The sequence below is a fragment of the Onychostruthus taczanowskii genome, unplaced genomic scaffold, assembly GCF_017590055.1.
Source record: "Onychostruthus taczanowskii isolate IOZ18803 unplaced genomic scaffold, ASM1759005v1 scaffold5, whole genome shotgun sequence".
Taxonomy (NCBI): domain Eukaryota; kingdom Metazoa; phylum Chordata; class Aves; order Passeriformes; family Passeridae; genus Onychostruthus; species Onychostruthus taczanowskii.
Window position 1 is genome coordinate 8,928,296 of NW_024502568.1, and position 17,793 is coordinate 8,946,088.

The 17,793-nt window shown below is 40.2% G+C and overlaps 1 protein-coding gene across 1 annotated transcript in view; it reads right to left on the reverse strand.

The window, feature by feature from the left end:
* The window catches only part of LOC121341910 (VPS10 domain-containing receptor SorCS1-like), a 256,711-nt gene that overhangs the window by 2,088 nt on the left and 236,830 nt on the right, over window positions 1-17,793 (reverse strand). Inside the window, exons 22-26 of the mRNA XM_041415866.1 lie at window positions 16,985-17,097; window positions 14,529-14,660; window positions 4,965-5,064; window positions 1,602-1,707; window positions 1,268-1,428 (exon numbers count right to left, since the gene is read on the reverse strand). Of these exons, the coding sequence (XP_041271800.1) occupies window positions 1,268-1,428; window positions 1,602-1,707; window positions 4,965-5,064; window positions 14,529-14,660; window positions 16,985-17,097 (612 nt within the window). The remainder of the gene's footprint in view (window positions 1-1,267; window positions 1,429-1,601; window positions 1,708-4,964; window positions 5,065-14,528; window positions 14,661-16,984; window positions 17,098-17,793) is intronic.

Genomic DNA, 17,793 nt, shown 5'->3' on the forward strand with positions numbered 1-17,793 from the left:
GCTTCCAGCCAAGACATCTGTTTCATCAAGAGCCTTTCTCCTTTTTGCTCCCAGGTTGTTTCACAGGCTGCAACCTTAGCACATCACACTCCTCCCTTTAATTGTCCTGTTTCTTTTTCCCTCTCTGCAGCAGCCATGACTCCAAGCCTGCTTTAGCAAACACTCCAAGAGATTTTAGAAACATCCTCAGGTGAGATCTAAGGTTTGTTTAGGCTGATGAAACTGTGCAAATAAGGAATCTCAGTTGCAATTGTGCTTCATTCCTGCCTAAGTCACAGAATCACAAAACAGTTGGGGTTGGAAGGGACCTCTGGAGAACATCTGTCCAACCCCCCTGCTAAAACAATTTCACCCAGAGCAGGTTGCACAGGATCATGTCCAGGAGACGTCTGAATATCTCCAGAGAAGGACAGTCCACAACATCCCTGGGCAGCCTCTTCTCTTTAATTCCTCTAAAATAGGTGCATGTCCTTATTTTCAGGGATACCTCCAGTCTGGACCTGCAGAATTATCACCTCATGAATGATGCTGAGCGTTGCCTAAGCAGTCCTGGCTTTAGCAGAACATGTTTCTAGACTGAAACCTCCCTGCTCTATCCCAATACTTCTACTGCAGCCAGGGTAACAGAAAACAGACTGATCCCAGAATGCCCTGTCCAAATCTATTCACTTCAGGTCCTAAAAAAGCCTGCTTTTGGAAATAAGCAAACACAGAGGCCTGTGGGAGAAGTCAGCCTGAGGATAAACCCAGCTATCCAATACTGAGATCCCAGGTTTTACTCAGTTTATTTGGGAATCAGCCAGACTAACACTGCTGCTGGCAACAGGGTCTGGCACAGCACAAAGGTGCCAGCAGTCAAAACATCAGCAGATATTTAGCTTTTAGATATTACTTACCAAATCACCTGCTCACCTCCATGTTCCAGGTGAGCTTCATCAGTTCTTCTGGCTATGGGGCTTAGCCCCACAACTATATCAGCCCCAGCAAAATAGATTACATTGCCAGCAGGATTTTTTTGAGAAGGGGAGGGGATCTACGTAGAGCAACTAGGAGAGAGAAAAAGCCTAAAGTTGTTCCCCTCCCTTTCATCACATGGCACTGAGGGAGAGGGAAAAGTTAGAAGGTTTCTTGTAGCAAAACTAATGTTGCAGCAGAAGAGGATGGGAGGAGGATTGTGCAGGAATATGGGAAGAGGGAAGGCTGAGAAAAAGGTTAGCCAATTATAAGTCGGAGTCTGACCAGCTGCAGGATGCTGCAAGTTATTTACCTATGGGGTGGACTTCCAACTTCTCATCTACTAGTTGCTCAGGGCTCATCATCTCACTTTGAGGGACATTAGGTATGCTTTCCCTCTGACTGACTGGACTGACCATCTCTTGATCTTTTTCATTCTGCATCTGTGCATATATATTAAGGCCAGGAATCTTCCTAAAACATTAACAGAAACCATCATTGTGTGGTACTCTGGCAGATGATGTAGTATCAGCTTTTACAAACCAAAAAACAACTCTCTCAGAAAAAGAAAACCCAGCAAACAAACCCCAAACACCTCAGCAAAAGGCAGCAGGGGAGAGAAGGAAATGGCTCAGGGAAGGTCATACCTTTTGAATTTGTAGATGACAAACACAGCTAGTCCCACAAAAACAACAGAGAGGAGCATCAGCATGGCTGAACCACTGTGACTGGGAGTGAGGTCCACCAGGGGAGCTGCAAGAGAGGAGAAGGTTAGAGCCACCCCAGCCTGAAGTGAAAGCTGCTCCCTCCAGAAATACAGTTCCTTCTCCTCTCTTACTGCACTTGTAGCAGGTCTGCACATCTAGGCTTCTCTCCCTTTTTAATCCAACTGGGAAGAAACTCAGGTTCAGGTTACCTGTGGTGCCCAACATACCCCTTGATGTGAAGTTCCACAGCTTTCCCCTTAGAGGACTTTCTTTCAGATTCAAGAAAAAAAACCCCAGAACACATCAAAACCAATCTTAATTAAAGAGTCTCTCTGTATTTCTCCTTAGAGTTTTGCTCACCATCTTGGTATAACCCCTCCCAAAAGAAGGCCACCCAACCCATCCAGAAGCATGGATTTCCCAGAAATACAAAGTGAATGGTATTAAACAGAGTTTCCATCACTCTCACACATGTATACAGGAAGGCAGTGAGCCTCCAAGCAGTTTCACACCTAGGAGCAGAGGAGTCAGCTGTTCCTGCAGAGTCTGTACTGCAGACACAGAGCTCCAGCTGTGCCATGACAAGGAGCAAACACATCCCCACACACAGGACGTGGCCCAGGTCGTACCCTCTTCTGTAAGGCAGTCAAATTCAACTTGAACTGCTGCCAAACACATCCTCCCCCTCTTGCACCTCTTCACGTGCACTGAACAGACCCCTCCTAAACCAGAGCCAGAAGACACAAGGAAACAGGCTCACACAAGCAAAGGCACACACATCACATGCACACGTATTTTTCAGCTTCACACCCAGACTGGTAAACCCAAAATTTACAAAGAAAAGTGAAAAACCTTCTCCTTCCCACATCTAGCAGGAGCCAGAATGAAAGGATCTGTTATTATGAATTCCTTACATATCTCCACTCTGTCCCTCTCCATCTGTGTTTTGTGGGTCTCTGCAGTTCTGTGGGATGACAAAGTGGCTCTCCAGCCTATTCAGATTCAGCATCACTCAATGTTCCTGCTCTAATGCTGCACTGAGAGCCTAGTAATAAACAGCTATTTAACTGCTTTGTGAGGAATATTGGCATGTTTTCCTCTGCCTTAGAGTTGAAGTTGTTGTCTGTTGGGTTGGGGACATTGGTTTGTTTTTTATCTCATGAGAAGAAGGAATGAACATGATGAATGAATCACAATCTGTTGTCTATAATTGCCATAAATTAGTCCTTCCTCCAATGTGGTCTGAACAAAGAAGAAAGAAGTCTGAAATGTGCTGAGGCCAATGCTTGTCATTCTTCTGTGCTCCAGGGAATGCATACACTCACACAACACACACACACACAGAGTCATTTCTACAGCTTCTGCTTGAATGTCCACTCCAAGCTACTTTAGATACCTGCAATTTTGCTCCCTGCAGGTCCTCTGCTGAAGAAAATGCTGCTGTGCATGGGCAGGCTCACACAGAGGGAACGTAAACATGCACTGAGGCATGCAACATAAATGTCGGTGTACAGAGATATGTGTGTGTACACTTCCAAAAACACACTGAGCTTTGTGGTTCAGCCAACTACAGCCCGTAGTTACCAAAGTCCAACACAAAATCAGTGAAAAGCCTGGGAAAGAAGGGATAACATAGCCCAGAGCAGCACCTTTGGGCATGTGCATCCCCTGGGACTGTGTTCTCTAATGGTTGCTTCTGGCATTGTGCTGTGTTCCAGGCTTTCCTGGTTCATTTTATTTAATTTTTTTATAAAAGCTTGGATTTCCAAAGGCCAGTTCTTCTTATTTTCTAACAACCAAAACAATAGCTTTCAGCAGAGAACTAAGTCTCTCATGGCTCTTTGTCAAATTTTGAACTATTCACAAGTTTTGGTGTCATGAAATTGGGCCTTTTACTTAGATGGAGAACATGACCTCTGAAGCTTGTTAAGGAGACACAATCCCTCAAAGACCTCACAGTGGATGTTCTCTGGGTTTTTAATGCATACTTTGGCCATCCAAGCTCATTTTGTATTCTTACTGAATCCTGTTTCTTCAAGAGACAAAATCCTATAGGGTTCCTATACCCTACCTATAGTCCAGTTACAGCAATCACTCACCAGTGGCTTTGAGAGAGTACAACAGAAAGAGAGAGTACCTTACAGAAAAAAATTAGTGTTTCCAACTGTTATGGACAAAAAGTACTCCTTCCTGGTGTCTGTGTGTAAATACAAATAAAAGCATGCATTTTTGGTGAAAATTAAGAACAATTGCTTATAACTCCATTTTTGAAGCTGACATTACATGATTTTGGTTCTAACTTGTCTAAAAATAAGCATCTGGCCATCTGTTCCACAGCTAATGGAAAGCAGAAACATACAGAAATATTCTCAGGACAGATATTAGAAAGGTCTGCTTAGGAAAAATGAAATACTGGAAACCCCAGGCTTTTCTTTTGCAGGGATGTAAATGCAGTCACATTACATCGTTCCTTAATAGTCTCTTTTCTTACTGCTGACAAGGCAGCACGTGGACTGACACCTGGTTGGGAAAATCCATTTGTACCACAAAAAAAGATTTTGGAGAGCAGTTTTCTGGTACAAATGAACTGAGGGTTTAAGTTTGCAAGTTATCAAAAGAAGCTGATACCAACTGAGCTCCTAAGAGTGTGGATTGGTTTGTCCATCTCTTGTAATAGTTAAGTAGGACATGTGCTGTGAAATGAGGTTATAGCATGCAGAATAGACAGTGACATATGTAATTAAATATCAGGACTTTGGAGATGACTTTTTTTGAAATAGGATTAGTTAAGGGCCAAACTGCCTGATCTTATTTTTGTGCATATCTATATTGATTCTAGTCTTTCATACTGCTGAACAACTTTTGAGCAGTGTTTAGTTGCTTTGAATGTTTGTTGACTCTAGAATATCTGAACATATCCAAGGCTAGCAGGTAACTTCTGCACTTTGGGACCCAGGCTGAAAATGCCATGGCGCTGCTTAGTTATTGAATATTCTAAAGATAACCAAGAAATACACACTTCTGATGCTACTTATATCACATTTAAAAAAAACCAGTAAATTCTTGCACCTAAGAAAACAAAAGGATTAGCTGTAAATGCAAAAGCCACTACATCTTTTTGACATGATAGAGAAAGGTGAGGTAGAGCAGACATTTTAATGTCTGCTCATATACTGTGTTGTTATTGTGACATAAAAATAAGAAATGTTTAAAATACAGCTGATAGCACACTACTACCATCGATATATTGCTTGTTGTGCCATAGAGCAACACACAAGGCATGCACGGAAAGAGGATACTCACCTGCTGTTAAATGGGCAGCATGGACAAGGATTCGAACTCCTGGCTTCAACTCAAAATGGACCAGGTTTTGGTTCAGTTTCTGGATCAGTGTTTCTGAAATCTGGGAAAGGAAAAAACAACCAAAGGGAAAAAAAAAAAAAAAAAAGGCATTTGTTTCTGCTGGCAAAGCAAAGATTTTGCAGACTTTCTGAGCACAGACTCCTATCACCTCACAATGAAGGATTTTGGACAGAGTGGTTTGTGTTTGGTCAACACTGGCTGAGCAACAAGGTGCCCAGTCACACCTCTGTGAGAGCAGCCCAGCAGCAAAAGGGAATTGAGCCCCAAAGGAATGTTCCACCCACATGTGAAAGTGGCCACAGGACCAGCCAGCAGCATCACATCAGTGAACTCATTCACTGTTCAAGGAAAAGGAACTTTCCAATTGTTAATGAACACTTGCTCGTAATAAATAACTTCTTGATTGTTGAGTGGCCAGTTCTATGCTCTTAGAGGATGTTCATAACATATGATATACCTGAATAAAAATGAGTGGTTTAAATCCTTGCCACAGCTTGCAGTTAATTTTCAAGTTCTAAAAGCAAATTTCATTTCATCCAGCTCTGAGATTCAAGACAGCTGCTCCCTAATCCTTAAATATGTACCAGAACCAGCTCAAATCTGGAACTGTTTATTGACTACAGAATGTGGCTTAAACAAAATGCATGTTCGATCTTTTCTTCTGGGTTACATTCATAACCCACTCTCTTTCATAGGGAGATATTCCACAGAGCTTTCAGATCACCAGATTATCTTTCCATAACTGATGACATCAACAGAGCCCTAGGAGAAATGAAGCAGATTATTCCTCCTTTAAGGACACAACAGAAAAGATGAGCATTTGCTGAGAAAAGACCCCATGAAATCTGTATTTGTACAATAAAGGAGCCAAACTTTGGTCCAATCTGTTGGCAAACATGCCTTTTTTTTAAGTCAGTTTGTCGCAATATGCACAGATCCACTTTTTCCACATGACATTTCATTATATGCCATTAAAACATGTTGCCATTAAAAACAAAAAATCCATAGATTAATCAAGGAATGGAAGCCTACAGACATGGTGCTGACAGTTTGTTGTGTGTCTTTTGTATGTTCATTTGCCTGACGCTTCATGTATTTCACATTTTCTTACAGCAAAGATCGATTTTCCAATTGAACAGTCACAGCTCTCCAGGTTGGCTTATTAGGGAGAGGTGGCTGGAAAACTGGAAACAAAAAGTCCCCCATAACCCATAATATGCAGTTGCTGAGAATGTGTTTTTATAGCCATACCAGGATCAAGTGGAAGTGAATTCTAGTGCTCACCACTTAATTCAATTTGTGTTAAATAAATCCTTATTCCTTCTTGAAGATTAATGAAAAATTGTCAGAAAAAAGAACATTCCAATAATTTTTACACCATCTTTTTCATGTTCTTCATTTTTGTCTGGTTGAACTATTTCAGTAAATTCTACCCAGATATGATTAGATGTTCCTTGGCTATCATTCATCACAGTATGAGATTTATCTGCTTCTTTTATTTTTTTAACATTCTTAATGGTTCTTTCAATACTCTTGGCTCATACACTTCATTTCTGGCTGCTGATCACTTGAATATGTGCCTTTGGTCCAATATCAATTTGGCAATAACTCTTAGAAGCATTTTATTTATATTTTTAAATATATCTCTTTAAAGTTACAATTTATTTCATGGGTGCCAGAATGAGCAATAAATATATTTCTTCCAATAGCAAGAAAAAATACCACCTGCATTCAAAGAGCCATCTGTTGAGCTCAGAGCAGCAGGGATGGTGACACAAAGATATGCAGTACATGCAGAATGCCTGGGAAGCAAATTATAGTCCTCTTTAAGGATTTGAGCATATTAATAACCAAGATTGGCAACTATAAAAAGTTTTCAATCTCCAAAACTAGAGCAACAGATGCAGATTGATATGGTGTAAACCAGGTACATTAATGGGAAAAGTACCATCCTGGCTGTATCCAGTCCTACATAAAACCTAACAGCTCTCCTCCATAACCCTACAGGAATTTTCCTTTCTGCTCTGAGATCCTGAGGCTGCTGGGGCAGCTGAGCCTCTGGGGAAAAAAACAAAAAAAACAAAAAAAACCCCAAAAAAACAAAGAAAACAAAAAAAAAAAAAAACAAAAAAAAACAAAACAAAAAAAAAACCCCAAAAAAACCCCAAAAAAAAAAAAAAAAACAAAAAAACCCCCAAAAAAAAAAAAAAAAAAAAAAAAAGGAAAAAAAAAAAAACCAAACCAAAACAAAACCCACAAAAAACCCCCAAACAAACAAACAAACAAACAAAAACCAATGAGACAGTAAACTAAAGAAAGGAGAAAACCACACTGTGTGTCATTCCTCTTCAACACATTGTGATACCTGCACAAAATGGCAGGGAAAGAGCAGAGGTAAAAAGCAGACATGATGCCTTCTACACAAGCAGAGGCTTACTGTGGTATGTAACTGAGTCTGCAGCTACAAACATTGTATGGGGCACTGGAGAATGGCTTCCTCAAGGATCTGGGCGAAAAAAATGGAAGTATGGGAGAATCTGGAGAAAGTCAGCATGAGAAAGTACAGGAGATCTGGTTGGGCACTGGAGACTTGAAGGGGCAGTGAGATCTCCCCTGGACTGCCTGAGGGCTCGTGGGGCACTGAGTGAAGAGGCAAAACTGAGAGGTGCTGTGGCTGCCTCTCAGCAGGCCAGGTGTGTGAGAGAAACATCAACAGGTATTCCTCTCTGGAGGGCCAAGGGAAAGGAAAAACAGGAAGGAGAGGAAGTAAGGGTAAAGTAATAAGGAAAAGGAAGACAGAAATAAAGAATCACAATCTAAATTTATTATTACTGTATTGCTTTCTTACTTTATTATGAATGAGGACTTCATTGTATAATATCATGTACAAATTCATCTCAGACTAAAATAATTTTTGCCTGAGACCATCAGTGTCTCAGAAGCTTGAAACAGCCGTAACTGTTCCAGGACTACACACAAAGTGACAAAACTGGCAGCAACACTGTTCATTCTGTGCAGAGTATAAAGCATATTTCCTTGGCTTGATTAATTACATGTTCTCCCAGTGGCTTTTTTTTTTTTGCCTTGGTCTTTATGGAATCTGAACAAGTGAAAAAAGTGAGTAACAGCCTAAGATCTTCAAAAATGCCAGAAATTCTAGTGAGAATCAGACATCTGCCTTCCTCAGGCAGCTCTGGAGATTCCTGACACACACGTCTGAGGGAAGAACAGATGCATTTAGACGTGTTTTTACAATGTTTGCTTGTTTTCTTGTTTGTTTGGTACAATATTTTCATTTTCCTTTATCTGGAAAACAAGATTCTCTTCAAAGCAGACATACAGAGTGAAAATGCATTTCTGTACTCCTAAAAATTATCTGAAATAGAAACCATACATAATGGCTTACAAAAGCCAGTATTTGAGGTCAGTGATCAGCTTGCATAAGCCTCAAGGGCCAAATTCACATTGGGATTGGACACTGCCCTCCAAAGCTGGACCTGGAAATGTTTGTGGTCCTCAATGGTCCCAAGGGGATCACTGAGAGGTCAGTCAGGACATTTGCTTTGAGATTGGAGAACAGACTCCTCTGCCTTCAAGCCTATTTCTAGCTCAGTTATCAGACTTTAATCTAGGAGTGGTTCTGACTTGACTTGTTTGCAGCATTAATATAGTGTCTCTGAATTACATTTCCACACAAAGGCTGATCTCAGTTGTTGAGGTAATAAAAAGGTTTTAATGGTGAACATTTTGGAGTTTGTGCTTCCCTTTATTTCTGCACTCAAATTGACACCATGGACGCATTTTGGTTTAAAAAGCAGAAAAGGAAACATCAAAGCACTTTGACTTGTTTCAAAAATAGCAATGCAACTCCAGTTGAACAGCCAGACCTTCATCTGGGGAACACGTTGGCCTCAGGCCTCCCCCTCTTCATCTCTCCCTCCTGGAGATGCAACTAACTTAGCTGAAGATGAAACTTCTTAGAATAGCAACCTCTTAATTTATAGTCTTCAAGAGTCTCTCTTGTGAAAATAATTAGCTTTCAAAATTAGTTTTGGTCCTTAACTGAGCCTCATTGACTTTATCTGCTTCATTTGCAGAATTAAGCATGATGTGCAAAAATAATTCAGTAATAGGAACTATTCTTCATGTATCATTTTTCATCAAAGGACACATAATGAATAATAATAACAGACAATTTGCGAATGAAAAAAAAAGATATTCCAATTTAAAAATGGAACAAAACAAAAATTAATTTGGCTGCTCTTAGCATTTTGTCAGATTTAGGACTCTAAAAGAACCATGTGAACCAAGAAGCAGAATTATCACTGAGAAGGGCATTTTCCCATACCTTTATTGACTTTTGAAACCCCTGGTGTAAATTATTTTAGACTAATTGAATGTGATTCAACTGTGCCAGTATGCACTAGCTAAGAATCTTGATAATTTTATAGATACTGTGTAAAGATCTCAACTGATGAGTGCTACACTTCTATTCAATTCATTGAGCAAATCAATAAACAACTAAGGAAAGAATTAGGCACATTGATTTAGTAGGAAGAAACTTGAACCAACATTGGGAAAGTGAAGTGGGAGTCAGGGCCAATGTGGATTACTTTAAACTGTGCCACTTGCCCTGGATAACCTTGGACACTTCACATGGGGCCTCTAAAGCTTGCTTTCCTTAGCACTGAAAAGAGCACAGTCACTGACTTCCTGGCTCCAGCAGGAATTTCTGCAGATCTTTAATGAAAGATGCTAAATTCAAGCTGCTGGGAGTACCCAGGGACGCTGTGAGAGCATGAGGCAGAGGATATTCCTTGTGGTTACTCTGGGACATGAATGGAACAGCAGATATGAACCCAGAGACCTGGACACAAAAACCAGGATCCACTTTTGATGAACAAAGGCAACGAAAAACAGTCTTGAGAATCAAGGGCTGCTCTATACTCTGAGCAAAAGACGAGGGAGAGAGGGCTGATAGTCACGTGGCAGGAGTTAACTCAAAGGTATTAAGACAAAAGATTTACACAGCCTCTCCTACAGCACACAAGCAGCTATTAAGAAAAGCTGGCTAAAGAAAAAAGCCCCTGGTACAAGGTGTTTTGGTTCACATTATTCCATTCTCTCCTTATCTGCCTCTACTTCTTAATGCTGGTCCAACCTCCCCTAAGTACCACCCTAAGACTTGATCTTCATTCAAAGGCACAGATGTTAAAAAAATCTCTCCTAGTACACATCAGATGATTTGCCCCATATATCAACCTCTTCCTGGAATTTAATTTCCAGGACTGATTGGCACAATTTTCTGTAAGATTTGAAGGCATTCACTGTCATGATCTTGTTGCTAAAAATATTTTGGTGATGGGCACACCCGAAATACATTAGAGGAAAGAAAAGTACTGAAAGCAAATACACTGAAACACTAAAGCTTAGCAGGGTGGGCAAAAGAAAACCCCAAACTCTAAAATAAGATAGAAGCTCCATCAGCTGCAAAGAAGCAGATGTAAAACCAAATCTGCTTTAAGGAGAGAATCCCAGGAGGTATATCCTTACAGCCTTCCTGAATGCCACTCTCAATGATTTTAAATTCACAAGAGGTATTTAATCTTTGCAGTTCATCACTGCCCATTTGATAATCAGTCATCCATGTCATTTCCCATCTTTTTAGCTGGATACAGATACTGGCCACAGCTGCAACAAATTGAGTACAGTTGGCTACCAACCAGCTGATGTTACCATTTGCCAAAGTCTCCATCGTGCTATATTGCTGAAAGCTCTTCTCAGAGAAGAGATTAATGGCCTCAAATGTCATTAACTATTTGTTCCTACCCCTGTTTTGCATTGTTTTACAGTAATTTTGAATAAGCCAGTGAAAAGCACCCAAATGGAGAACTAAAGAGAAATTCAGGATAACACTGAAACCTTTACTTGATATGAAAACATCACTTCAGAATTATCATATACCTTCTGGTTGCATTTCATTTTACTAAAAGAAAATGCATTTGTTATGTTTGAGAAAAAGCCCCCACTAGGAAACAACATGGAAAGAAGATAATTTGTGAAATGCATACATAAAAAGATAACCCCTCAGAATCCTTCTACAGAGTAAAACCATACACTGAAATAAATAATCATAAATGCCCTCTACTGAATTTTAATTACAATATTTTCCTACTGAAAATTAATTTTGAACTGTATTTGTGATAAAAATAACTCAATTTCTTGAAATATTACTATTGGAGATTTGCCTTTCACTGAAGAGAAAGAAATTTGTGCTAGTTTGAGATTTAGCAGATCTGAATTTTGTAATCATCAAATTCACCAACCCCATCCATAAAGATGGTGAAACAACTGCATTCCAGCCCAAGTGGCCAGTGGCAATTCTGGGTGGCTGTTTTTGCAAGATTTGGGATATTTCAGTGTTGTTTGGGATATTTCAGTCATAGCATGCAAATCAAAGACCAGTGTTTGACAGCTGCCAATTATTTCTACATTTTTAAACAGAGTGGTAGTCTGACCTCAGCTACTGTTAAATGAAGCAGATCAATCAAATGACCCAATTAAAAAAGAAAAAGAAGGGAAAAAATACACAATATTCCTGTCATAAATACAAGATTTTACAAATGTGTTTTGGGATTCTGCAGGATGAAAAAGCCTTTTGATTGTTTAGGAAACTGTGAAGAACAACTGACTACAGAAAGAGGAGTGGATCAAGCACTTTTTTTGTATTTATGTATTAGGTGGAGTTGTCCTATGTTGCACATTGAGAAACCTTCCCCAGACTCACATGTAGCAGGGGTTTTTTTTGCTGTCAACAGCAGTCAAACTTTTTAAAGGTACTTTAGTCTCCAGTGGAAAATATTAGGAATGCAGAGTTCCCATTTCTAAATGCAAACAGATATGAAAATAATTGATTCTATGTACAAATTAAAAAAGAATTTGGGACAATTGTATGAAAGTGATACATCAAGTGAGGAAGAAAATGGCATTTACCATCTGACCACAGTCTCAGAGAGAGCATGAAACACAAATGCACTATCCTCATGGAAAACTGCATGGAAATGTGCATTTGTCAAGAGGGGAACTACTGCAGTCCCACTACTACTGGCCTACTGTGTTCAGACTTATAAAACATGAGTGACACAAAGGAGTATTACTGACTTTGATAAATGGTAAACCAAGACCTAGACTGTCAAAGCATAGTGGACATCTAAGTACCTCTGAAGTCAATGGGAATTATGTACCTAGAGACATGTGGCTAGACAGAGGGACCTAAAAGCATGTTTACAAAGCAAAATGAGTATGTATCAGATAAAAACAGAACAGCTTAATCCACCTCAAGGGGAAACAGCAAAATGTGAGCCTCCCATGGTTATTAAATATGAACGAGATTTACTGGTAAATGTGAAAGTCCATGAAACCACATACACCCCTCACGGTTACTCACGACAGAGCAGTGGTCTAGCTCAGGTGATGAAGGAAGGAACCTCTGTAATGAAGTGCTTCCTTAAGGAACCTTTTTCCATTGAGTACTTGTGTAAACTATTCCCTTCACACTTGGAAGTTTCTCTTCTAAATTAGAAAACATAATTCAGAACTCCAACTCCTTTGGGTCTGCACCTGCAAACTGGCAAGCTCGCATACGTGCCTTTGAATACTTTATTCCTTGCCCATGATTACAAAACAGACTTCTATTCCTACCAGAAAAGAGCAAATACATTAGAAGTACCTCAGAAGCAACTTAAGTTTCTTAAGCTGTAGCCATGAAAAACATCTGCTCCCAATACTCATTCCAGCAACTTCAAGCACGAGGAGAGGCTGTGGAATGAGCTCCAAGACACTTTGGGCAAGGCATAGTGAAGGATCACAGGCAAAAGAGATGACAAAACAGGAGCAGGATCAGAATATGCTTCAGAGCAGAGGGCAGAGACTCCCTTTTTGGCCCTTGGGCAGTTCTCACAGAATACTCCACCATTTTCTACTGGAGTTACTAGAAGAAGAATGCAGCACCCACAGATGAGAAAGAAAAACATTCTGACCATCCTGCGTTTTTTTCAAAGAAAAGAGCTGGCTGCAAATGGCAAATAGTTTCTCTTTCCTCCAAAGGTTACCATTTGGACCCTGCAGGATGCCAGAGCTGTTGATGGAGTGGCACTGAAAATGACATTTCTTCTTGTCCATAAAAAGGGTTGTGAGAGCACTGCCAGGGGTTCCTTTCTCCACAGTCACAAAGACTCTGTTTTTACAGGAGAGAAGAAGACAGGCATAAAAAGAGGGAGAGAGAGTAAGCTGCTGAGTGCTGGAAGGGAGCTGGATCAGATGCAAACTTGAAAGTTTATGGACTGGCTTCCTTACCAATTTATGAAGGAAGTGAGGAGAAGAGGAAATGAAGGAGAAAAGGAAGGAAAGATTTTGCAGAGCAGTAAATCTCCACATTTTTTGTTTGTTACATGGGTGGTGAAAATTTAAGAAGGTCATTTGTCAAAAGAAAAGATGACAGCCAGAAATGCTGAGCAAGGGAGAGCTTCAGAATATGGGTGACCTGGAGGTGTGAGGCTCACACCTAAGTCAACATGGCTTGAGCCATGGACATGGAGTATGGGAGGCAGAGGTACAGTGGTGCTTCCCTCAGGGCCAAAGTTATCCTTGCCCCTGGAATCTGAGCTACTAAGCTGAGAGACAGCAAAGGAGCTATGGGACAAGAGGACATAGTTTAGTGGTGCACATGGCAGTGCTAAGTTATCCATTGAACTTGATGGCATTAGAGGTGTTTTCCAACCTTAACAATTCTATAATTCTATGTCGTTTCAGGATTTTTGCCCAGCACAGTGTTTTATCTTTTAATTACAAACCTGCTAGGCCCATCTGGTTGGCAGGACCTTTTGGGTCTGCAGAGAGACAGAGTCCTTCAGTCATCATAACCTATTTCAGCTGCTCAGACAGAAAACAATCCACACTGGCTCAGCCCCACTTCCAGCACCATGAAGAAGGCAGACAGATTCTCCAATCCAATCCCTGTGCCTTAAACTAATGAACTGCCCAGGTTTACCACCCAGCTCTGTCCTTCAGTGCTTTCTGAATTCTTGACAGTGTCATAAACATTGCTTCATGAAGCTACTCCACAGTTCCTGTTGGCAGGAACTAATCCCCCAAATCCTTCCTTCTTTCTTCCTACTTCCATGTAGTAAACAGGACTTCTAAGGGAACACAAATGGGCATCTAAACTCCTAAAGGCAGCTCCAAAGCCTGTTTCCAATGCTGGGGAATGAAAAATCAAAAAACTGCCCAAACCAACCAACCCCCCCAAAAATCAGAAGCATAAAAAAAACCCTGAAGAGGATGTAATGTGTAATATGTACCCCACTGAATCAGATGCATTCCTACCATAATTATCAGTTCTAACCATACACAAATCCCATATACATACAGATATATATATCTCATACACACACACAGACACAGAAATGCATACACACACATTTCTCCAAGTAATGGACACGATACCTGCTCTGGGTTTGATGCTGTTCTTTTTTTTTCTCCTCTGGCATCTTGATATGGTAAAATGAAGAGTTCAGCAGTCGTGGGCAGGCCAGGGAGCACTGCAACCAGAACATGCTTGCTGGAAATACCTGTAGCCTGATACAGAGAAATAATGGAGACAGAAACAGTATAAATGGCACTGAGTGCTGAGAGCTTCTTTGTTAAGGCATCACAGTACTTTCATTGTGTAGGGTGTATCTCGTATGTCTCATTGGCTGAAATTTTTAAGTTAGGACTTTAATATCCCTAATTTTGACACATTAGACAAAATTCAGAAAAAAAAAGTACCCTAAAGGCATTACTACCAGGGTCATCTCCAATCTCATGTTTCAGCTGATGCTACAAAATCAGATTGCTGAGTTATTATCCAGAAAAGGACCTACTCTGGCCCTCAGGAAGTTTTGTTAGCCAAAGGAAGGAGAAACATAATGTAATGAATCTTCCTCCATTGCCTTTCTGTTGTGAATTATCCACCAAAGGCACTTAAATCTCAAGGGTTTGATTTAACCTGAAGTTTTCAAGTGCTGAATTTAGTTGGCCACTTTTAAAGAGGTAGAAAAAAAGTGCCTGCAGATACAAGGACAGATCATACATGCACCACAGAGATTCCCTTGCAGTAAGGACTTGGAAGCCTCTAAGACATTAACTGGACCTAAATCTCAGGAATTCTTCTCCATGGTAGCACAGGAGCAAAGACATGGAAGAGCTGCTCATTGGAGTAAATGGTGGATGCAGGACAAAGGGTCAGCAAAACTGATCATAAATCACCATTTTCTGAGCCTGTCCTGTGGATAACCCGAGCGTGACTGCTGACAGTCTGGGGAAACCCTGTGGAGTCCCCTCCACCACACACCAAGGAAAAACATGTGTCTTTGTTCCTGTTTTTAATTTTGCTTTGTTTTGTAAAGTGGATTTAGAAAAATCCTTCTAAATACATAAATGTTTCTTATAGTCTCTATGAGTATTCTGTGAAGCCAGGGATTACATTATTTGTGCTTGCCTAACAGGTTGCTGTAAGGTGTCAAGAAAGACACAGTATTGCCTTAATTTTCAGAGGCTGGGAGATTTTTTTTTCAGAAGTGGGAGACAGTAATCAGAAAATCAATGATGCAAGCAAATAATTATGATCAAAACAAGAAATAGGATATTTTGTGATAGTATGAAATTATCCCTACTCAGAGTGAAGATCAGATTTTAGTACAGAACTATAATTTTCTAGGCAGAATTTTATCCTGGTCTGATGATATTCTGTAATAAGAATATAATACTTTAATAAAAGTTCATAAAAATTCTATAGCACACCTATAATTTCCTATTGAATTATTTAGTTATTTGACTCATTTTTATACCTTTTACTTAATTGCTGTAGAAATCTACTGGGTTTATCTTTAATTTTTACAGGAACTGCTAACAAAGGCTTGTTTAAGGTGAATCATTTAGCTATATAAAGATGGATAATTAGCTATCAATTTTTATTTTTTCAATCAAATAACAAAAAGACTCTGTGTTTTCACTGCTCTGCTTTTGGAATGTAGCCTTGGTACTGTGGTTTTACAATTCTTCTTTTTTTATGGCTTGGTTTTGCTTAATTGAGATGTTTATATTCTGAAAATTCATCCTGAAGATAAATGCATCCTTGAATACTTGATACAGATATAAATACATCAGAAGATTAAGCCCCAGAAAAATGCTCTTTTTTTCCTCATGTCTTTCAACAAAATTCCAGAAAAAAAACCTCAGAAACAATCCAGACAGGTTTATGCACCTGATTAGTACAGTTTTTCTAGAGTTTTTGCACAGATGATACCACAGATAACACTTAAGCTTGCTAATAACATTGACAAGCCTTTTGTCCTTCCAAAACTGGAGAACCTTTATTTTTAAAAAAGCAGAAATATTATTTCAAGCAATTCCTTGCACTGTTTTTCTACTGAGCTGAGAAACCAGATATCTCTTCTAGCTCTTACCTCCTCAATTTCAAATGCAAATCTTCAGCTACACTAGAATATTTTTGTGACATTGTGTTCCATAGTTAAAGAAAGAACTTCAGAAAAAAACCAGCATCCAATCCTGCCCTGTGAGACTCATGCTATATAAAAGACTCAAAGTACTTGCTGTTGTGCTCTTCTGTGTAGTAAAAATTGTTTAGTTTTTGGTCTCACAAGTTTTCTACAGCATATTTGCAATTCCATTAGAACAGTGTTGCTTCACACTGAAGGCTGACTCTGGGCACCAGATTGTCATAGGATGAGATAATTTACCAGTCTAAAATTTAGGATGCTGGCCTCAAACACTGTCAGTTCTCCATTTCTGGGTGGTGGAAACAAAGAGACACCTTGAGAGAACATCAGATCCAGTCCTAATGAAGGAACAAATCCGGAACCAGAACCCTTGTAACACAGGCTATGCACACAGCTTACCTCCACCAGAGCTCTCTTGACTACTTTGCTGATGTCCCTTCTCCACTCTGGGATATCTGGGTTGTAGTCATCAAGGTTTGGAGAGAACGATAACCTCAGGGACTGAAATTTCTCTGCAGACACAATGACAGAGTGGTGAGTCAAGACTGAAATGCCTTAATGCCAAATGAGGGGGCAGAACCTTGTGAAACCTGGTGCAGCTCATGTTTTGCTTAATCAGCTTGCAGATGGTGCAGAGACTGTGAGGGGAATCCAGCAGTGCACCTGAGAGATTCAGTGAGAGATGTGAAGGATCTGGGAGATTCATCACTGGAGTGCCTTGGAACTGAAAAAGTGATCAGTCCTTACTTGAGTGGATGAATAGCACTGCAAAGGGAGCTGTGTTGGGAATGTAAATGAAATGTTACCTTCAATTTGACTTCTGGAGCAGGCACACCCTCTGCAGGAAGCTGTGATTGGACTCTCACAGATGTGCCCCAAACCTTAGAGATCTTAATTGGAAGGGAACAGGGATAAATATGGGGAGAGGACTAGCCTTGGAAAATGTACCCAATGTCTGTTGCTGTTAACAGAGCTGCCCACATTGATCACTATCAGCTAAAACTGGGACTCCCAGTGGGTTTTAGGCTCCATCTACACTATATGGCATTTGTGTGCCCTAACTGCTTCTGACACATGAGAACAATGTCAAATCAGTACAGATTTCTGTGCAGAACTGCAGCACACAGCATTGATTTATCTTTCAAGCTGAGCAGCTTTTGTGTGAGTTAAGAGGCCTCTGCTGGCCAAGAAGGGGGAAAACCAGCTTA